General features: G+C 36.2%; 2 protein-coding genes across 2 annotated transcripts in view; both read left to right on the top strand.

The window, feature by feature from the left end:
• Positions 1-13219, top strand: part of LOC113071541 (interferon alpha-inducible protein 27-like protein 2A) — a 35590-nt gene extending 22371 nt beyond the window's left edge. Inside the window, exon 7 of the mRNA XM_026244892.1 lies at positions 12853-13219. Within this exon, the coding sequence (XP_026100677.1) occupies positions 12853-12889 (37 nt within the window). The 3' untranslated portion in view covers positions 12890-13219. The remainder of the gene's footprint in view (positions 1-12852) is intronic.
• Positions 13220-13600: 381 nt separating this feature from the next.
• On the top strand, positions 13601-15642 carry LOC113071542 (interferon alpha-inducible protein 27-like protein 2A). The gene is made up of 4 exons (XM_026244894.1): positions 13601-14145; positions 14590-14625; positions 14708-14869; positions 15036-15642. The coding sequence occupies exons 1-4, from the start codon at positions 14136-14138 to the stop codon at positions 15233-15235; spliced, it is 408 nt and encodes a 135-aa protein (XP_026100679.1). The 5' UTR covers positions 13601-14135; the 3' UTR covers positions 15236-15642.
• The last annotated feature ends 4524 nt before the right edge of the window (positions 15643-20166 follow it).

Below are 20166 nucleotides of genomic sequence, written 5' to 3'. Positions count from 1 at the left end.
CTCCGCCAGCTGAGGAAGTTTAACCAGCCACAGGAGCTGCTGAAATAGATCTACTCTGCCATCATTGGTCCTGTGTTCAACTATAATTGTTTGGTTTGGTTCAGCTACCAAAACAGACATCAGAAGACTACAATGGACAATCAGGACTGCTGAAAAGATGATTGGTACCCTTCTACCCAACTCCAAGAACTTTACATCTCCAGAGTAACCGGAGAGTATAGGACCCCTCACACTCAGCACATTCTCTCTTTGAACTGTTGCCCTCCGGCCGGCCGAGAATAGTTTTCCTTCCAGGCCATATCGCACCTGAACAACATTCTCTCATTTTATGTACTGTATGTCTGCACTTAGTTTGTATTTTTTGTACTGGAAGCAATAAGTAATGTTAAATGGGGCTCTAACCTTTCTACATTTTTTTTAACATAATTTCTGATTCATATTTAGTTATGAAAAACAATAGTGTGTTTTCAAGTGTCTGCAGTGGAATATGCAAATGCTTATATAAGCATGGCTTTATTCACATTACTGACAACTGAATGGATGATTTTGCATGTATTGGCTCACATGATGACGTAATGTTTAAAGATGGTAATGTTAATGTAAATGTAATGCAAATGGGAGAAAATCATACTTAACTGAGCCAAAACGCATGCAATTTACTTAAATCTGAATTTTAAATCTCAATTTCAAAACAAAACAAATTGTAAAAAAAAAAATTGAGAGAAAAAATATTGAGAATTTAGCCAAAGTGATTAAGGAAATTATGTTCAACGCTAGGTTTGTACAGTATATGTAATTGGTTAAAATCTGTACTTTAATCCAGTTTATCAAACTAAATATTTTTTATTACCTTAATCAATGGCACTTTGGCAACTAGATTTATCGCTTATTTTACTTTCAGGTACATCATTGTTGGTTCGTTGTACAAATATAGAGCTATTGTTGTTGTCTTACATGCTGAGTGAAAAACCCTGCTGCTTCAAACACTTCACCATCATTCTGGTCCCCAAAAAACCCCAAATCATTGGACTTAATGACTAAAGAACTGTCCCTCCCACATCTATGGTCATGGACTCTTAAAAATAAAGTTGCTTCAAAAGGTTCTTCACTGCGATGCCATAGAAGAATCATTTTTGGTTCCACAAAGAGTCATTCAGTCAAAAGTTTATTCAAAGAACCATCTCTTTCTTACCTTTTTATAATCTGAAGAACCTTATTTTACCAGAAAGCACCTTTTGTGAAACAGATGAACATTCTCTCATTTTATTTACTGTATGTCTGCACTTAGTTTGTATTTTCTGTACTGGAAGCTCCTAACACCAAGACAAATTCCTTGTGTTTGTGTGTGAACGCACTTGGCAATAAAGCTCTTTCTGATTCTGATTCTGACATAGAACACCTGCATCAAAGAAGGCTTGTGGATTGCTTTAGAGGTTCCTCAGAAATGTTTAGAAGTTGTGTTTAGAAATCTTTGAAGATCTTTTGAAGAAATCCACAAACCAATCTGTGGTTGGTTTTAAAAGTTAAGAGCAGTGGTAGCACTTTATTGTACAGTCCTGTTCCCCATGTACATACTATGTACTTATTATAGTAATTACAATAACTATGTAATAACTAGGTACTAACCCTGAACCTACCCCTAAACCTAACCCTACCCCATGTAGTTACCTTGTATTAGCAGAACCTTCCGAGATAAATACACTGCAAGTACACAAACTGTCAAATAAAGTGCAACCAGAGCAGTTTTAAAATTATTGAGCTCAATGGAAAACGTTTAGGTTGTATGTGTCACCAGTATGGATAATTACAGATGTGGGAAGAAAACAGAAACAATGGCGGTTGTCATTCTTGTAAGATCTAATGTTAAAATGCAAATACTAGCAGAACAATAACATCAGGTATTTAGCAATAAGGTAATAACGTCATAGTGCCTGCGTACATACCCATACCTGCCATACCCTTCACCCAGTGAAGGATGTGTCAACAGAAGTAGCCTATAGATAACACCATGTGCTGATGCAGGCACATTGTAAAATACGTCAGTGAAAATCAAATAGGTTTCTTTTTCCCTGGTAGCACATTTGTCTGCAAAAACAAATGATTTTAAATAATAGCAAGGTACACACATTGTTTAGACACCTCTGAGAAGCAAATATGCTGGGTTAGCATCCCAGCAGGTAGTTTCATGTTTGCTTGAATGTTTCTTCTGAAAACGATAGCCTCAAGCTTCTGTTACTAAGACAACTTTCTTGAGGGCGTCAGCAAGCTAATTTATCTACTTTTGAATTAGGCTAGTACAACAGATGCTGTTTTTTATTGCTCACTTTTTACAATTTCATTTTTATGAACTGCTTTTTGACAGTCATTAATGGAATCATTAGTACATATTGCATAATTACTTCAGTCTTTATCAAATTCATGTAAAAATAACCCTTACGGAAATGTGTACCAATAAACCAATAAAATAATGTGCTAGATGTTGTTTTGGCTTTGAGTTGTTTCCTAAAAAATAACTGAGAATATTTTTTGTAGGCCTAGAGAATTTACTGTACTATATCGACACAATCTTTAAAATGTGTGTATCATCATCCTCTGACTTTGACAATAGTTGGTGCCACAAGTGAAACTGCAAGTCATATTTCTATCGCTCTGTGTTTGGGACAAAATTAATGGCTGTATCAATATATTAAATTAATAGCTATATCAATATATTAAATTAATAGCTATATCAATGTAAACATGTTCAGCAGTTTGTCAGTGTGCTAGAGCAGAAATAGGCTACATCCATTTAGGGCTGCACTCTTGCAATCCCCAAGCACTCCCATCGGGTGATTCCCCGCTGTACAAAAGGTAAGCTTAAAGGGGCGTGTCAAAAGGGTGAGAGGAGTTTTACTGTGTTGGCCAATCAACTGTAAATATACTTTTACGTAACTTCCTTTAGACAAGAGAAGGTGGCGGCGATAAGACGTGAGGTAATTATTCATCATACGTTTATCTATACTTTATATATCACAAATATGTATATTAAGATACCGTAAGTTTGTTACAATACAATCATAATTATTCCTTTGCGTTATATCTTGCAGCTGAAGTAATTGGTTTATTGTAGTTGACAGACATATGTACATTGAGACAAAACGATGAACGCATCGACGCCGAATCCTTCAGAGTTGATAGTTTATTTCTGCGTTCTTTTTGTGCAATACAGTACAGAATAAATACTGTAAGTATAATAATTATTACCATCTCTGCTATTACAACTGAACTAAGATCGGTTCACAATCTAAGACGATTAGACAAAATAAAAAAAACTCTAATTTAGAGTTTGTTTCTACCTTTCTGCTAGGCATCAAACTAATGCAAGTTGCCAACACACTGGTTGTGAAGAACCCTTTCCAGAGAAACATAGAAAGAAATGACTGTATAAGTTACATTGTTTTTAATCCATTGATTTGTCTATATCAACATAATCACACACAATATTGTAGTAACAATATATTGTAATCTTTATTTGTGAGTCATTGGAGACATTGAGAAAGCACTGAAGGAATGTCTGAGGAGGATGTACTCAAAAAATACTCATACTTCAGATTGTAGTATGAGTATGATACTGACTGTATATTGTGACTCTCATACATTAGCCTTAGGCCGGGTTCACACCGCAAGCTGCAGCAGAGCAGAAGCAGCGCGTATTTTTTTCGGTGCCTATGTTAACAGATGAGAGTGTTCACACCGCACGCAGAAGCTGTGCGGCAGAGCGTTGCAGAAGCAGAGAAGAAGCAGCAGTGCCGCGATCGTTTCGGCGCTGGGTCTATTTTTGCAGCGCTGCTGACGCTCAGTTAAAGTGAAAGTACACCTTTGATGGACAAAATAAATATGATTTCACACAAAAGTGCTCTTACTGCACAAAAAAGCACATCTAGGGTGTTTTAACAAGAACTAGAGTATGTTACGAAAAGGAAATTAATATAAAAAAATATGTATAGAAGATAAAGTGACCATGGCCAAAATGATCATGGCCAAAATACACATGTACTTAAACGAAAATTTGCCCAGAATTTGCATTAATGATATCCACTGTGTTCTTAGCAAATTACATAAAAAATGTATGATATTTAAAACCACCTATTTTTCTATTTTTTATTATAATTTTATGTTTAATATATATATATATATTTTACAAAATCTGTTAAAGTACTTACAGTTCTATCCAAAAATAGACTTTTTTGCCGAAATACAAAAACAACTTTAAATAATTTATATTGCTAGCTTAGCCTTGGAGATTTATTTATTATTAGTACTTGTCCTATTCTTTCGTGCTAACAATCATAAACAACGTGGTGTCACAGGCGGTGGTCTTCAGAGTGCACCTGGAAAGACAATAATGGACGACACTCGTCTCATTGTGGAAGTTGAGAAATATCAAGTTCTTTATGATCCACACAATGTACTTTATAAAGACTTGCAGGAGAAGGAAAAAGCATGGGATTATTGCATCTTATTGCAGATGGCAGTGGTGGACGAAGTACACAAATCAAGTACTTGAGTAAAAGTACAGATACATACACTCTAAAAACTGCTGGGTTGAAAACAACCCAGTTTGGGTTATTTTGACAACCCAGCGCTGGGTCAAAAAGGGACGAACCCAGCGCTGGGTTGTTTTAACCCAACCAGTTGGGTTATCATATTTAACCCAGCCTGCTGGGTTGCCTTTTTTATGGTTTAAAATGACTATATTGCAGGGTTTAAAAAAACAGAGCGGGTGTTTTTTTATCACTTTATTTCAGAAGGAAAACTACTGTATTTAGAAAATGTTCGATATCATTTCGCATGTGCTTGATAAGGCAGCGTTTGAGAGCTCAGCACCGCTCTGCAGCCGTTACCGGAGAAACCTACCTCTCCCGCTCTTAGCGCCTCCTGCTGGCAGAAAATAAACTCGCAGAGTGCAGCCATGTGGGGAAACGATGCATTTCTACGTTAAAATTAACCCAAATTGAGCTAGGCATTAAACCTACAAATGTTGTTCATTTTAAATATCACTTTTACACACAAATAATAATTACCAAAAAGAAAATATTTATTAAAAACAAGAGAAAAGTCAAAAAGTAACATGTTAGAAGAAATGCAGAAAAGGATGGCATTAACAGCTACAGAGTTCATAAACAAAGCATTGAACATTTGATGAATATAACTTAAGATCAAATTGGACTTTGTTCAATTGTATATATTGTATAAAAATATACGAAAACACATACAATAAATTTACAATTAGTTAGTTTTTTTTTCCAACTATTCTGGCATGACAGTACACAAATAAATCACAACATTAACTTTGATATTATAACCTTTAACAGACGCGTGCGTGTGTGTGTGTGTGTGTGTGAATGTGAGCAGTTGTATGAATGACAGAGTGTAAACTTTTCTACTAAACAACACAGAAAAAGCATTTAACTTTTTTTTTTTTTTTTTACAAATTATACACTTACAGTTTGTTTCATTGTCCATGAATACAGATCATGCATCACGGTCAATTTTCATGATCTCTTTAGCATAACTGATGTAATCATGAAGAAACCCCATCAGCACAGCATCTGACATCTTCTACATCATCCAGGGCAGCGTCCTCCTTTAAAACCAGTGCTGTTTAGGGGAAAGAAGATTCTCCTCTCTGACCAGCATTCATCCCAGTCACCACCTCTCAGTAGCCTAAGAGAAACAAATTTGAAAAAATTAAACATTTAATTAAACTATCCATTTTCAGGTAGAGGTGTATTCACATCCGTAAGGATAGGTAAATAATCGGTTTTAAAGTTTCAACACTTTGTGCGGTTGTTTAATGTCTCAGTCCACCACAGCGCTCCAGAATGCTATAATGGCAGCACTAGTGTGAGGACATGCGATATTGTTTGAATAAATATTGCTTTCAGAAAGCTTCTTTACTGAAACATTAAAACAGACATGACATTCACATACCTCACAATATTCATGTACATGGAGGGCTGCTCTTCAAACCGTTAGTTCACCAAATAATTAAAATGTTCATAATTTACTCTCCCCATGTTTTTCCAGACTCATACAAACTCTGTTCATTTTTTGGAAAACATATGAATATATTTAATATTCTCTTTTTGTGTCCTCCATTGCTGGTCTGGGAGACCAATATTTTATTTTGAACATACATGTTTGCTATCATATAATTGAAGATGTATTCATATATAAATATCAGAATTTATTTCTACAATAACTCTATATTTATGAAGCTTGAAAATACTGATTATCTAAACTATAAATGGATTAACAAATATTATGAGAAAACTAAAAATATATTAATTTATGTTGTGAAGACAGACAAAAGTCTTATAGGTTTGGAATGACTTGAGGGCAAGTAAATGATTTTTTGTGTGAACTTTACCTCTAAGAGCGCAGACCAAGAATAATGACTCTCCAAATCAGACAACTCCAAAGTTGGTTTGATTTCTGCAATAAAAAACACAGACATCAATGGTCTTAATGAAATGAGCACGTAATCACACTGTTGTTGCATCAAAATGTGAAGTAAACTGGCAGGAGACAACAGAAAAATTTATTTTCTAAAAATAACTTGCATAAAATCTCAAGGGAATGATGATCTCCCATGTCTCTTGCTTTTAACATCTACAAAAACAAAAAACAAACATTATTTTACTCTTAGTAAAAAAACAACAACTGATAACATGAAATTATGAAGTTTACTTGCCTTAAACGATCTTTCCCTCTCTTCAGAAGAAGCTGAGAAAGCCACCTCCTCACACAAGCAGACTTGTGTGTCCTTAACTCCAGTTAGTTTGAGTTCTGCAAAGAAGGGGCATCAATGGTTTCAATAAAATATTAACATATACATACATACATATATAAAATCACACTGTTTTTGCATCAAAATGTGAAGTTAACAGGCAGGACACAACAGAAACATAATTTTTCTAAAAAAAAAAAAGTAATAATAATTTAACTTACATCAGTCTCAAAAGAATGAAGTTATCTTGTCTCTGGATTTCAACATCTAAAAAAAACACACACATTATTTTAGTCTTAGTAAAAATAAAGATAACTTGATGTTATTCTGAAGTTTACTCTCCTTAACCCGTCTGTCCCTCTCTTCAGAAGAACACCTCCTCATCCTCACACAGGTCTGTGACTCCTCACACAAACAGCTTCTGTGTCTTTAACTCTCAGCGCGAGGACAATGAAGACAGGAGCTGGACTAGTCTGAAACATTACATGTAAAACATACTTTTAACAGTTACCACTTCAACAGCCTCAAAATAATTATGCTAGTCTTTACTACACAATGCCGTTTCCTTTAGGAGACAAACATACATTCAGTTTAACCGCGAAAAAAAAGGCAAATTCACATGAGCGTAACCGTGACCATAACCGTCTGTTAACGCCTCAAAGAGAACAGATAATGTAAAATCTTATGTAAATATGACAAAATACATTCACAGACGTTATATTAAAAGTAAATCCTCCGTTCAGTAACGTTACATGAGGCAGTTAAGACCTCCGTGTCCGAGGCGAAAACCGCGTCCGTTTTTTTTTATATAACGTTAGATATAACGTTAAGCTCCTTTGTTTCCGCCTTTCATAAAACCTTCCGCCTTTCATACAACCGGGTAAACAATAAAAGATAACTTTACATTTTGAATATTTAACGTTACTTACCATAGTCTTTCACTCGCTTCTCGCTTCTATCACGCTGAGAAAATGGCGGCTGCTCGCACTGGAGAGACGTACGATTTTGACGTGACGTGCGTGCTCTCCTTCACGTCCGCGTCCTCAACCCACCCCCGCTGGGTTAAAAAAGATAGTTATTTTCAACCCAAACTTGGGTTAAAACATCCCAAAGTCCTATCCAACGGCCTCAACCCAGCAGTTGGGTTGAAAAAACAACCCAGCGTTTTTTAGAGTGTATGGTAAAATATTACTCCAGTAAAAGTAAAAGTACTCCTTTTTCAATTTTACTCAAGTGAAAGTACAAAAGTACTCAATTTTTTATGTACTTAAGTAAAAAAGTACTGCAAGATAGATGTTTGCAATTTTACATAGGCTACTTAATTTAATTTTATATTAGCACATTTTTTTATAATCCTACTGCTCAAAATACCTGGGATTTTTTCAAAAAATAACCACTATTTGGAGTCAAAATATATTTTTGTTGTTGATATGGACTACGCTGATGAGAGTAATGCTCACTGTGAAGCTTACACTGTGATTTACCTGAGAGAAAACAGAGATGATGACCATCTGATTTTCACCAGTAAGAACAAAGTATTTTAAAGTTTGTTGTTTTACAGAACATCAAAGTTACAGTACAGACCAAAAGTTTGGAAAACTCATACAAAGAGTTTTCTTTATTTTCATGACTATGAAGATTGTAGAGTCACACTGAAGGCATCAAGGGCTATTTGACCAAGAAGGAGAGTGATGGGGTTCTGCGCCAGATGACCTGGCCTCCACAGTCACCGGACCTGAACCCAATCCAGATGGTTTAGGGGTGAGCTGGACCGCAGACAGAAGGCAAAAGAACCAACAAGTGCTAAGAATCTCTCATGGAACTCCTTCAAGACTGTTGGAAGACCATTTCAGGTGACTACCTCTTGAAGCTCATCAAGACAATACCAAGAGTGTGCAAAGCAGTAATCAAAGCAAAAGAACCTACAATATGACATATTTTCAGTTGTTTCACAGTTTTTTGTTATGTATATAATTCCACATGTGTTAATTCATAGTTTTGATGCCTTCAGTGTGAATCTACAATTTTCATAGTCATGAAAATAAAGAAAACTCTTTGAATGAGAAGGTGTGTCAAAACTTTTGGTCTGTACTGTATATATGACATGATAATAAGGCCTGAAGTTAGGAAGAACATTTTAAGGAAAAAAATAATAAAAAAAAATTCATAATGATTTTTTTCTTTCTCAAATCTTGTCTGTGGTTTAAAAACACCCCTGGCCAAACGGGGTGCATCTCTTCCCACTTTGATAATTACTGTAGTTACCATGTTCTGAACATCACATCCTTTCTTTTCTAACCAGATGTAATCTATCTATCTATCTATATATATATGGCTGAATAAAAATATTTGGACATTTATAAAAATTACATCAACTTAGCACCAACAAGCTTGTTAGCTAGACAGTTAGCATCAGCAAACAATATTTACTTATTTTCAGTACGATGAACATTCATGTCTGTCTACTCGTCTAGTTAATCCAAACAATATACATATGTATAACGTTACTGTCGATAAACAATATAAAAACTGACGTCACATATGACATTTTAATAAAAGTGTTAACATTACGGCAGCGGTGAATTTGAACATGCATGAGTTATTGTATTTAATCTGTGTTGTTTTAAGGTTTTGTTGTTGTTGTTGTTGTTGTTTTTTTACCTAAAATTGATGTGTATGCATCGTCTGCACTCGAGCATTTCAGTGGGCTTAAATAGATCTCTCTTTACAACGGATTTAGTTCCCAAACAACTGACAGTTTTGACCTAAATATGATTTTCAGTTACAATAATTAATCCAAAATTTCGACATAACTTACTTTTAGCAACATCAGACGCACGCGCGCTCACAAGATCTCCCGGTTCTTACTTCTGGAGACTCGCACTAAACGGTTCATTTGAATCAGTGAGTGTTCGACTCCAGAACAGCTGCAATCGGATCATTCTAATTCGTAAACGAATCGTTTGGTACGATTCGCAATCCGATTTAAAAGTTTCTTTTGAAAAGACTCAGTTCGTTCATGATGAATCAGACACCGCTTCTGAGTGTCGGAGCACGTGATATATTATAGGGAGTAACGATATGTTTTATGAAATGTAGTGAAGTAAAAAGTACGATTTTATGCTTTGGAATGTAGTGAAGTAAAAGTAAAAGTTGCTCAAAATAAAACTACTCCAGTAAAGTACAGATACTTGAAAAATGTACTTAAGTACAGTAACGAAGTAAAGCTACTCCGTTACTGTCCACCACTGGCAGATGGTAATTAGTTTTATAGTGTTTTTGACGCTTTCGCTGGCACACGAGCAAACAACTCAATATTTGATTCAAAATTGATTCAATTGGAACCATTTATTTACAATTTCTAAATTACACATAAGCACACAAATAACAAAAGCAGGTGATACATGCATATATAATAAACAACTAAATGCTGATTTCAAGATGAGCAGGAAGTCAAGGCTGTGAACCATTTACAATACACATAATTTAAAACCGTTTATTAAATTGGTTTTCAGGGTGTTTTTTGGTAAATTTGATTGCAAACAAACCCAGTGACAAGATGGTAATATGCACCATGTTCTCTCCTACGTCGGTTATTGGGATGAACCCAAAGTCTAGTTCTTTTTAGTCTCCTTAATAACAAATATAGCGCGATGGCCTTTCTTCTATCAACAACTACTGCACGGAAAACAAAGACAGCAAAACAAAGATCCAACAAAAGTAGGTAACAATTAAATTATTAATTAAAAAAGCTTCTTGCCTAGTCTTTTTATTTAAATGTATTTTAAATGGGAAATAAAGCAATGCGAACGTACCCATTATAGAGCACTCTGACCAAAATCTGCTGTTCAGTTGAGCGCTGCCTCCGCTGCCGATGTGAAAGCAAAATAGGCGCGCGCTGCTTCTGCTCTGCCTACCTGCTGCTAACGCGCTGCTTCTGCTCTGCTGAAACTTGCGGTGTGAACCCGGCAGAGATGGGACCAAGTCACACATGTGCAAGTCTCAAGTAAGTCTCAAGTCTTAACCTTCAAGTCTCAAGTAAGTCCCAAGTATTTTTTTCTTGGGCAAGTCAAGTCAAGTCACAAGCTATGTCAAGTCAAGTCCAAGTCAAGTCACCTTAATATTGTTATTTTACCTGCAGAATCTGAGCTTAATAAAGTTAAAAGACAAGATATAAATAAGTAAATTAAAATAATTTGGATTTGCATTGTAAATACTCATGTTCAGGAAAATACATCATGGAATCAAACAAAATTGTAACTTTCTAAAATTATTTATTTTTCACTTCTGCCAACAGTGTTGGAAATGTTTTACAGTTTCAACATTGAGTCCATAAAACTAAACATCCAACAGACTCCTCTCTGAACACCTCTCTCTCTCTCTCTCTCTCTCTCTCTCAAACACAGTTTAAACACAACATTAACACAGTTTAAACACAACAAATGTTACATTTCTCCTCTCTCTCTCTCTCTCTCTCTCTCTCTCTCTCTCACACACACACACACACTCTCTCTCTCTCTCTCTCTCTCTCTCTCTCTCTCAGAGTATAGAATATAAATATGACGTATTTTCAGTTGTTTCATACTTTTTTGTTATGTACAGTACAGACCAAAAGTTTGGACACACCTTCTCATTCAAAGAGTTTTCTTTATTTTCATGACTATGAAAATAGTAGATTCACACTGAAGGCATCAAAACTATGAATTAACACATTTTGAATTATATATGGAATTATATACATAAAAAAGTGTGAAACAACCGAAAATATGTCATATTCTTGGTTCTTCAAATTAGCCACTTTTTGCTTTGATTACTGCTTTGCACACTCTTGGCATTCTCTTGATGAGCTTCAAGAGGTAGTCACCTGAAATGGTCTTCCAACAGTCTTGAAGGAGTTCCCTGAGAGATGCTTAGCACTTGTTGGCCCTTTTGTAATATGCACTTCTCATGATTGGGTAATCGCGGCAGCTACATTTGTTTTTCTGATTAATTGTTTTGCTCTATGAGAAAGACAAGGTAACAAAATATACGGGGCTTATGCCCCCTTAGCCCAGCCCTAGCGCCGCCCCTGGAATGCGTTTTTTTGACGGCCTGCTAGCGGATCATTAGGGGCCGTTCACATCACGTCTTTTGGGCGCGCAAGTTCGTTATTTCCAATGTAGGCGCGCGGTATGCACGCTCATAATGGAAGCAACGCGCTCACGACGCGCACCGCATCGAGTTAAAAACATCTCAACTTTTCAGAATGCCGCAAGCGCACCGCAGGTCATGTGACAATAACTAACCAATCAGCTTCATCCTTTCCCGTATCAACGTTGAAAGCTCAGCTAACATGAAGGAACAGCTGTTCATAGCTGTATATGGATTGCCATTTTGAAATGAATTTAGTAGCAGAGCTACTTAGAGCGATTTTAGTGCTGCAAATCCATTTATCCTTTGCTGAAATTTCTACGTCTTCATTGAGAGAGAGCGTGTCATGGATGCTTAGCAACGACAGATGCACCAGGAGCACTTCTGCCCGAGCGCTTTGGAAAGAAGGAGAAAGCGGCGCGACTAGCGTTTTCCACGCGTTTTTAGTCGCGAACTATTGAAGACAAAAGCGATGACCCTCGGTACCTCTCAGGCTGACATGTTGATGTGATGTGATATCTGATTTAAGTGGGCGTGGTGTGTGTAAGGTAGAGAGGGCATGACTGATAGTGTCCTGATCCAGTCACGACGCTATTCTCAGCCTGCGCTCCAGCTGAGTAATCAACTTTATTTTTAAAAATAATTTATATATTTTATATTCAAACTGAAAACATGATTTGATTAACACTCAAGTCATTCAAGTCATCGTGTCTCAAGTCAAGTCAAGTCCCGAGTCTTTAATTTCCAAGTCCGAGTCAAGTCTCAAGTCCTAAAAATAGCGACTCGAGTCGACTCGAGTCCAAGTCACCAAGTCACAAGTCCCCATGTCTGGAACCCGGCCTTAGCCTTCATTAGCCTTCTGCACTGTATGTAGCTACACTATCTGAGCCAAAGAGGACGAAACAGAATTTGAAAAGTGTTTTCTTTTTTTTACCTCATTTTTTATGTAGGGGGACCCTGCTACACCCTTTGCTTCCATACAGCTGATGTATACTGACTGTAAAATGGCAATCGTAGGAGGAGGGCTCAATGTGGTGACAGAAGATGGAATAGACGTGTGCCAGTGCACCAGCCTTGATGAAGCCTTCATAACAGCCTTCTGGATGTATTCTGCTTTTAACATTGCATATCCAACACACCTGAGAAAGACATTGACTTTCCTTCAGAGGCACATTGTCAACATTAGAAGATGGAGACAAGCACTGCCAGTAACTTTCCTCTGAATTATTAGCCTTTTGTCTTAGATCCTCATGCATCAACTGTACCATTGCCCAAAGTGCACTCCAAGAACACTCTTTTGAAGTTAATCCAACATGTTGGAGGTGAACATGCACATTAACCAAATATTAGTATAGATGAGTGCCAGTCAACGTTTTTGTGATTCCATTCTTTTAGAAAACATGCACAGGAAGCATATGTACTTTTGGTACTCAGTGAAGAGTCAGCAGTACGGTTGTATTATAATATATTGGAAAGGGTCGGGCCGCAGACTTGCACTCTCTGACTCTTGCACTTTTTATTTTAGATTTTATTCTATTTATTGATTACTTTTTGTTTGATTCTCTCAATATGATTTTTTTCTTTTGTGTAGGTATGGTTGAATGAAATATCAGTCCAGATTTGAGGAAGACATTACAGAGTTATCTACTAGCTATCTATCTATCTATCTTCTTTTTTTCTTTTTTTCTTTTTTACTTGAATTGGTGACTGAAACTGAAAGCTAAATAAATGTTTTAGTGGATAAAGCTGTGCCTGTTTGCTTAATTGGTTGATGTCACTTAAAATAAGGTTACTAAACTCTTCCTTTTGGCACGCCCCCACCTTTTGGCACGCCCATTGCCCCAGGCTGCAACTACCCCTACTTGGCAAAAGTGAGCGTTTATCACCTTGTGGTGATAATGTGGAAATAATTAGGTTTATTATCTAATTAATGCAATCTAAAGGTGCGTTCGACCAGAGGTTCGTCTTTAAGCAGCGATGCACATAATGATCACTGTATGACATCAAAGTACCGCGAGAGCAATAAGATTAATGAAGAAGAAGGAATGAAGAAGCAATAAGATTACTTTCCTGCAGAGACCTGCTGATTTCCGGCAACGGTTGAGTTTCGGTTTTGATACGTCATTATTCTACTTGTGCACAGGAAGAGGAACAAGGGGCTTTTGTTGGGCTTCAGATTAAACGCAAATCCGTGTGCATGAAAACGTCATTGTTCTGTACGATCTTTTAAATCATGAAACGCGGTAAGTAGCGCAAAATTTAGCTGCTGGAGCCAGATGCATAAACGTAGCCAACGTTAAGACTGTGTCTTAAGAACTAGTTTGACGAACTAGCAATTTCCAAGGGGTGATCAGTCTATATTTTTCATAACAAATAAGAATAATCTACCTTTTCATAACTGAATTTATAAAAAAGTTATGACTAGAAAAAAAGAGGTGAATTAGGACACCCAATAATAGACACCGCCTGTCTTCCTCCATTTTTGACTTATTTATCAGTAAAAAAAAAAATAAATAAGCTACATTTGGGTAGGAGGTAATGTATCTCTCTAATCTTTATCAATATTTTTTGTCAACAGGCAACTAATGCAATGAACTTAAAGCATTCCAATAAAATTAAGGGTTTGTGCAGTTTGTTATATTAAAAAAACTGCAGTCATTTAATCATTTTTTTTTATCCATTTTCAGGACTGTTCACTATCATTGGGGTCACAGCTGGGGCAGGTAAATGTGTTCTGAGGATTGTTTTGTGTAAATGAATGCATATCAGTTGTGCACATGATAATTACTTGTGTTTGTCCAATAGTTGGTGCGGTTGCATTGGCCCCTGTGGCGCTCACCATGGCTGGATTCACCTCTGCTGGTATAGCAGCAGGGTCTCTGGCTGCCAGCATGATGTCATCAGCAGCCATCGCCAACGGTGGTGGTGTGGCTGTGGGAAGTTTGGTCGCACTCCTCCAGTCTGCAGGTATTCTTTATAAAGTCCATGTGCCTATGCCCATTCTCTATTTTAAGGGAAGTGTTCACAAAAACATAACAATTGTAATAATTTTGTGACTCCTTTGTCATTCCCAAAAATCCCAGAGAAGATTTTTCAGATTTGTGGTGATTTAAAGATTGTATTCTCTGGTCAGGTGCTGCTGGACTGTCTGCAGGTGCGGCGGCAGCTGTGGCATCTGTGGGTGGAGCAGCAGGTGCTGTAATAGGTGGAGCTGCAGATTTGTTCTCTCATTCCAGGAGTCCACCTTCACTTGAGGAGGAAGATGATGGAAATGAAGAAGAAGAAGAGATAGAGATGCTTTTTTTGGAGTCCAAAGACCTTGTGCCAAAATAAGGACTTCTGTTAATAACAATGTATTTGTTTGAGCACTTTGTATTTGTGTTCATGTCGGTCATGATGGAAGATAACTCCTTTTATTAATCAACTAAAATTTTTTATTTTGCCAGATTTCAAAGTATTACCTTTTTAAGTATGAGTGCAAGAAATTGTAATTAAAAGGATTTGTGTCCTTGAATGTCATACTTAAATCTTTACAGCAGAATTTGGATTCGTCAGATATTTAAACTCATTTGCTACCTGCCATTTTTTTTTCGCCTGCTGCAATCTGACCAGCCCTCGACATTTCAAGTTAGTATTTTGTAAAGCTTCTCTCATCAATGTTTCTTTCACATAATTGAACTAAATAAAAATGTATAGGCTATGCAGTAAGCAAATAAATGATAATTCAGAACAATATGATATATTTGCCTTCCTCCAATGTTTGTGTAAAGTTCTGCTCCATTTGTGGTTTTGGTTTCCTTTCTTGAAAAGCATCCTCCATCTGAGCTATCAAGGTGAATAACCCAGAATTTAGAACAAATCAAGAATATACTGATTGGAGTTTTTTTTTTTTTTTTTTTTGACTATTCCTTCTGAAAAAAAAAAAAGAATATAAAGTATATCTGACATTATTTCAAATGACCATTTTTATCAGGCTTCAATGTTGAAGTTGAATAATTTCACTTAATTTACATTAAAAAGGTTATTTTTGTCAGTAATTGAAATGCCTTTTTAGGAGTTTAGCTGATATTCCTATATATGTATACATTTATCTATAAATGTGTGTGTGTGCTAGTCATGTTATTTCAACCATTTACCATTTTAGTGTTAATTATTTCTGGATATCCACTGGCTTTTGTGTGTGCGTGTGCGTGGGTGTTGAACTTAAATTTGCATTGTGATGAATCTTTCATTTTCTGAAAAAAAAAAAGGATTCACCAAGACATTTAAAATTCCAGCTCTCACTACTCACAAGCAGACAGTCCAAGGCTGATTCGAGATTACTCAGGATGGATCCCTGTAAGTACACGGCTATCCTAACTGGAATTCTGCAGAATATTTCACATTTATCAATCGCAGATAGTAAACATAGGACTATGTCCATTTACTTCGTAAGTACAATGATAGCTTCTGACGCATGAGCAGGTCAATAAAATGCTGAATGTCTTTTCACTAGATAGAAGACATGATTTTCAAGTTTTGCTGCATTTCATTAGAAACTTTTTAACCATGGTTCTCTAACCATAAAGGCTGGTGTAATTTGCCCCCTGACTAAGCATTTCAAGAATTTAGGGCAAACATTTATATAATCAAGGGCTGAGTGTTGAACATGCTGTCATAACTTGGAATGCAAATGCAGTAAGAGACTCTGAGAAAATCGCTTTGTTATTTTCATCCCACGTTACTTTTGACCTCGCTCTCCCCTACACTGCAATAAATATGCGTTTATCTGTTTCCACTAAAATATGTTTATCTGAAAGTGAAGTGACATTCAGCCAAGTATGGTGACCCATACTCAGAATTTGTGCTTTGCGTTTAACCCATGTTTGCTGCCTTCCCCAAGGGCACTTAAGTCATGTTATTGCCAGCCTAAGATTCAAACCCACAACCCTAGGGTTAGTAGTCAAACTCTCTAACCACTAGGCCACGACTTCCCACAACTTATCAGCAAAACTGCATACTTTTAATTTGAAATAATCACAATTCTATTTGGCCAGTGTAAAAGAATGAGATAATCTAAAATATCTGAGAACTATTTGAAACCATTTTGTTTTTATGGATATTTTCATGTATTTATTCTAAAACATAGCAGGGATACAATTTCCCTACTGTCTCTGTGTTAAACATTGTGTCATGTGCATGGGAATTTGCATGTAAATGATATGTAAATGAGGTTATGCATAGTAAAACAGCTCCATATACAGTGATTTCGATGAAGAGATGAGTTGGAAATGCACATACGCACAATCTTCCTGTCTTCTTTGCGCAGGTTCTGGTCTGTGCATGGTTTTATAAATCTGAAAACTTTTGGCCGTACGGACCTTTTGTAAGTGAGACCCCAGAGCGGTATTCAAGTCAGTGTATGAAATGTTTTGAAAGGGCTGTACTTGATCATCTGACTGTAGGTGTCTGTTTTCCAGGAACCCTTCAATATTCAAAGATCTGTGAATTCAAGTGAAGGCCCTGCATTCATGTATGAAATTTTTTATGGAAAGCTGCTGGTGAGTCAGATATCAGGGCGAAAAAAAAACTTTAAATGGCCAAACGACATTTATGTATGCTTGAGGGCAAATACACAAATCCATCAGTTAACAACTGAATTTATGTCATCAGGTGCTGCTGGAATCCCTTTGGTAGGTCAAGCCATCGTGGGGACTGTGGGAGCCGTGGTGGGTGCCGCTGCCAGTATGGCCAGCAACTGTACTCAGTGACCAGTTCATTTTATTGAATCAGCCTGCATTAAAGATGCTGTTTATAGCACTGACAATAGAAGAAGAAGAAAAAACATATTAGATCTTTCCATCATTTCTTTAGCTATCATAAACCAATTTTGTGTAATAAAATGTTTCATTGAGTTACTCTAACTGTCATCAGGAGAATTTTGTTGAATAATGAAAAGGGGTTTCTTCGATTTCCGCACAAGAGTAACATTCTGTAACCATAGGCACTATTTTTCATGTGGTCACCAAAATAAAAGCTTATAAATAGGGTTCTTCGAATGGGTTCTCCACCACAGGTTTCCTACAGAGGATGGCTTTCCAAAAGTTTCAAAGTCTTTTGCAAGTACCATGTATGTGTTTGCAAATCTTTTTGTTTGGACCTGCACAATATGTATGTAGAGACCTTGTTTAGTATACCTAATAAACAATTGAAATAATCTGTATAGATGTATTTTGTCTTTTTGTTAAGCTTTGTCTCTGTACATCTGTCTCACTAATTACAGGGTTCTTGTAACTATGTAACTCTATGAAGTTCTAACTTCACAATTGCAAATCAATAAGTCATGTTAAATGGGGCTCTAACCTTTCAATTATTTTTTAACCTAATTTATGACTCATAGTTTTTAACAAAAATAGTGTGTTTTCAAGTGTCTGCAATAGAATATGCACATTTTTATATAAGTATGGCTTTATTCACATTACTGACAACTTTATTTAAATTATTTTGCATGTATTGGCTCACATGATGACGGAATGTTTAAAGACTGTAATATTAATGTAAATGTAATGCAAATAGAAACTTTTACTTACATGTGCCAAAACACAAGCAATTTACTTAAATCAGAATTTTAAATTTCAAAACAAAACAAATTGTTACAAAAATGTTTAGAGAAAATTGTTTATGAATTAATGTAATTTGATAAAATCTGTTCTTTATTCCAGTTTATCAAACAAAACATTTTTCATTACCTTCTTTCAGATACATCAATGTTGGATAACCACAGATATGACATATGCCACTGCAGGACAATACATTGACAAATTATTTGCTAATGAAATCATATGCAAATAAAATCCCTCTTACTTGATAAAAAACATGATAAATGCTCAAAAGAATTGTATAAACATACAAATATAGAGCTATTGTTGTTGTCTTACATGCTGAGTGAAGATCCCTGCTGCTTCAAACACTTCACCATTATTCCGGTCCCCAAAAAAAAAACAAATCAATGGACTTAATGACTAAACATTGTGTCATGTGCATGGGAATTTGCATGTAAATGATATGTAAATGAGGTTATGCATAGTAAAACAGCTCCATATACGGTGATTTCGATGAAGAGATGAGTTGGAAATGCACATACGCACAATCTTCCTGTCTTCTTTGCGCAGGTTCTGGTCTGTGCATGGTTTTATAAATCTGAAAACTTTTGGCCGTACGGACCTTTTGTAAGTGAGACCCCAGAGCGGTATTCAAGTCAGTGTATGAAATGTTTTGAAAGGGCTGTACTTGATCATCTGACTGTAGGTGTCTGTTTTCCAGGAACCCTTGCAATATTCAAAGATCTGTGAATTCAAGGGAAGGCCCTGCATTCATGTATGAAATCTTTTATGGAAATCTAATTCGGAATGACTGTTTTTTAAAGAATGTCATTTGTTTTATCAGGTGCAGCTGGAATCCCTGTTGCAGCTCAGGCTGTGATAGGTGCCATAAGCGGCACTCTGGGTGCAGCTGTGGTGGGACCATTGGTATGCAGTGCAGGAGCCACAGGTGAATACATTATTCTTATTTGAGTACTGATTTGGTTTTTAGTTTTAAGATTGAATTTTCTTGACTGTATAGAAGCAGTCTGTTTCATATGATGTTTGTTATTTGCTATGGTAGCTCTGGAAACGTATGATCAAAACAGGTATTAACTCATTTTTGTTTTCAAAAATCAGGTGCTGTCACAAACGGAGGTATCATGGGAGCTGCTGTGAGCTCAGTTGCAAGGTTAATTGGCAACTGCACTGCGTAAATGCCCCAAAAGGCCCTTGAGAAAATGTCGGGATTTATGAAGTCAGACATAACATTAATCTAATCTACAACCACAATCGTGGACAGATTTTCATATATAATAATAATTATTATTATTATATTCTGCTGTAGATTCTCTACTTATCTAGTTTTCTATTTTACATTTAATGTAAATGTAATTTTCTTTAAATTGTCGTGGCTAGCATTGTACATCAACTTTGTCCTTGGGGGAAAAGCCTGTAACATTATGTAGAATTTAGATTTGTTTCATAGTTAATGAAGTCGACATTACTTACTCTGTATCTTTCCATTTTAAATATTGTTGAAATGTTTTAAAACAGTCTCTGTTTTGTAAAGCGCTACATAAGGAAAAATGTGACTTGATTGAAGTAGTTTGCACCACTGTCATAACGTTGGTGTTTGCAACATATTAAAAACATTATAGATGCACTTCCTGGCTTTATGCACTTTATACATTTGTTGTGTAT

Source organism: Carassius auratus, unplaced genomic scaffold (assembly GCF_003368295.1).
Source record: "Carassius auratus strain Wakin unplaced genomic scaffold, ASM336829v1 scaf_tig00007488, whole genome shotgun sequence".
NCBI classification, from domain to species: domain Eukaryota; kingdom Metazoa; phylum Chordata; class Actinopteri; order Cypriniformes; family Cyprinidae; genus Carassius; species Carassius auratus.
This window is presented reverse-complemented; position numbering and strand designations above follow the sequence as displayed.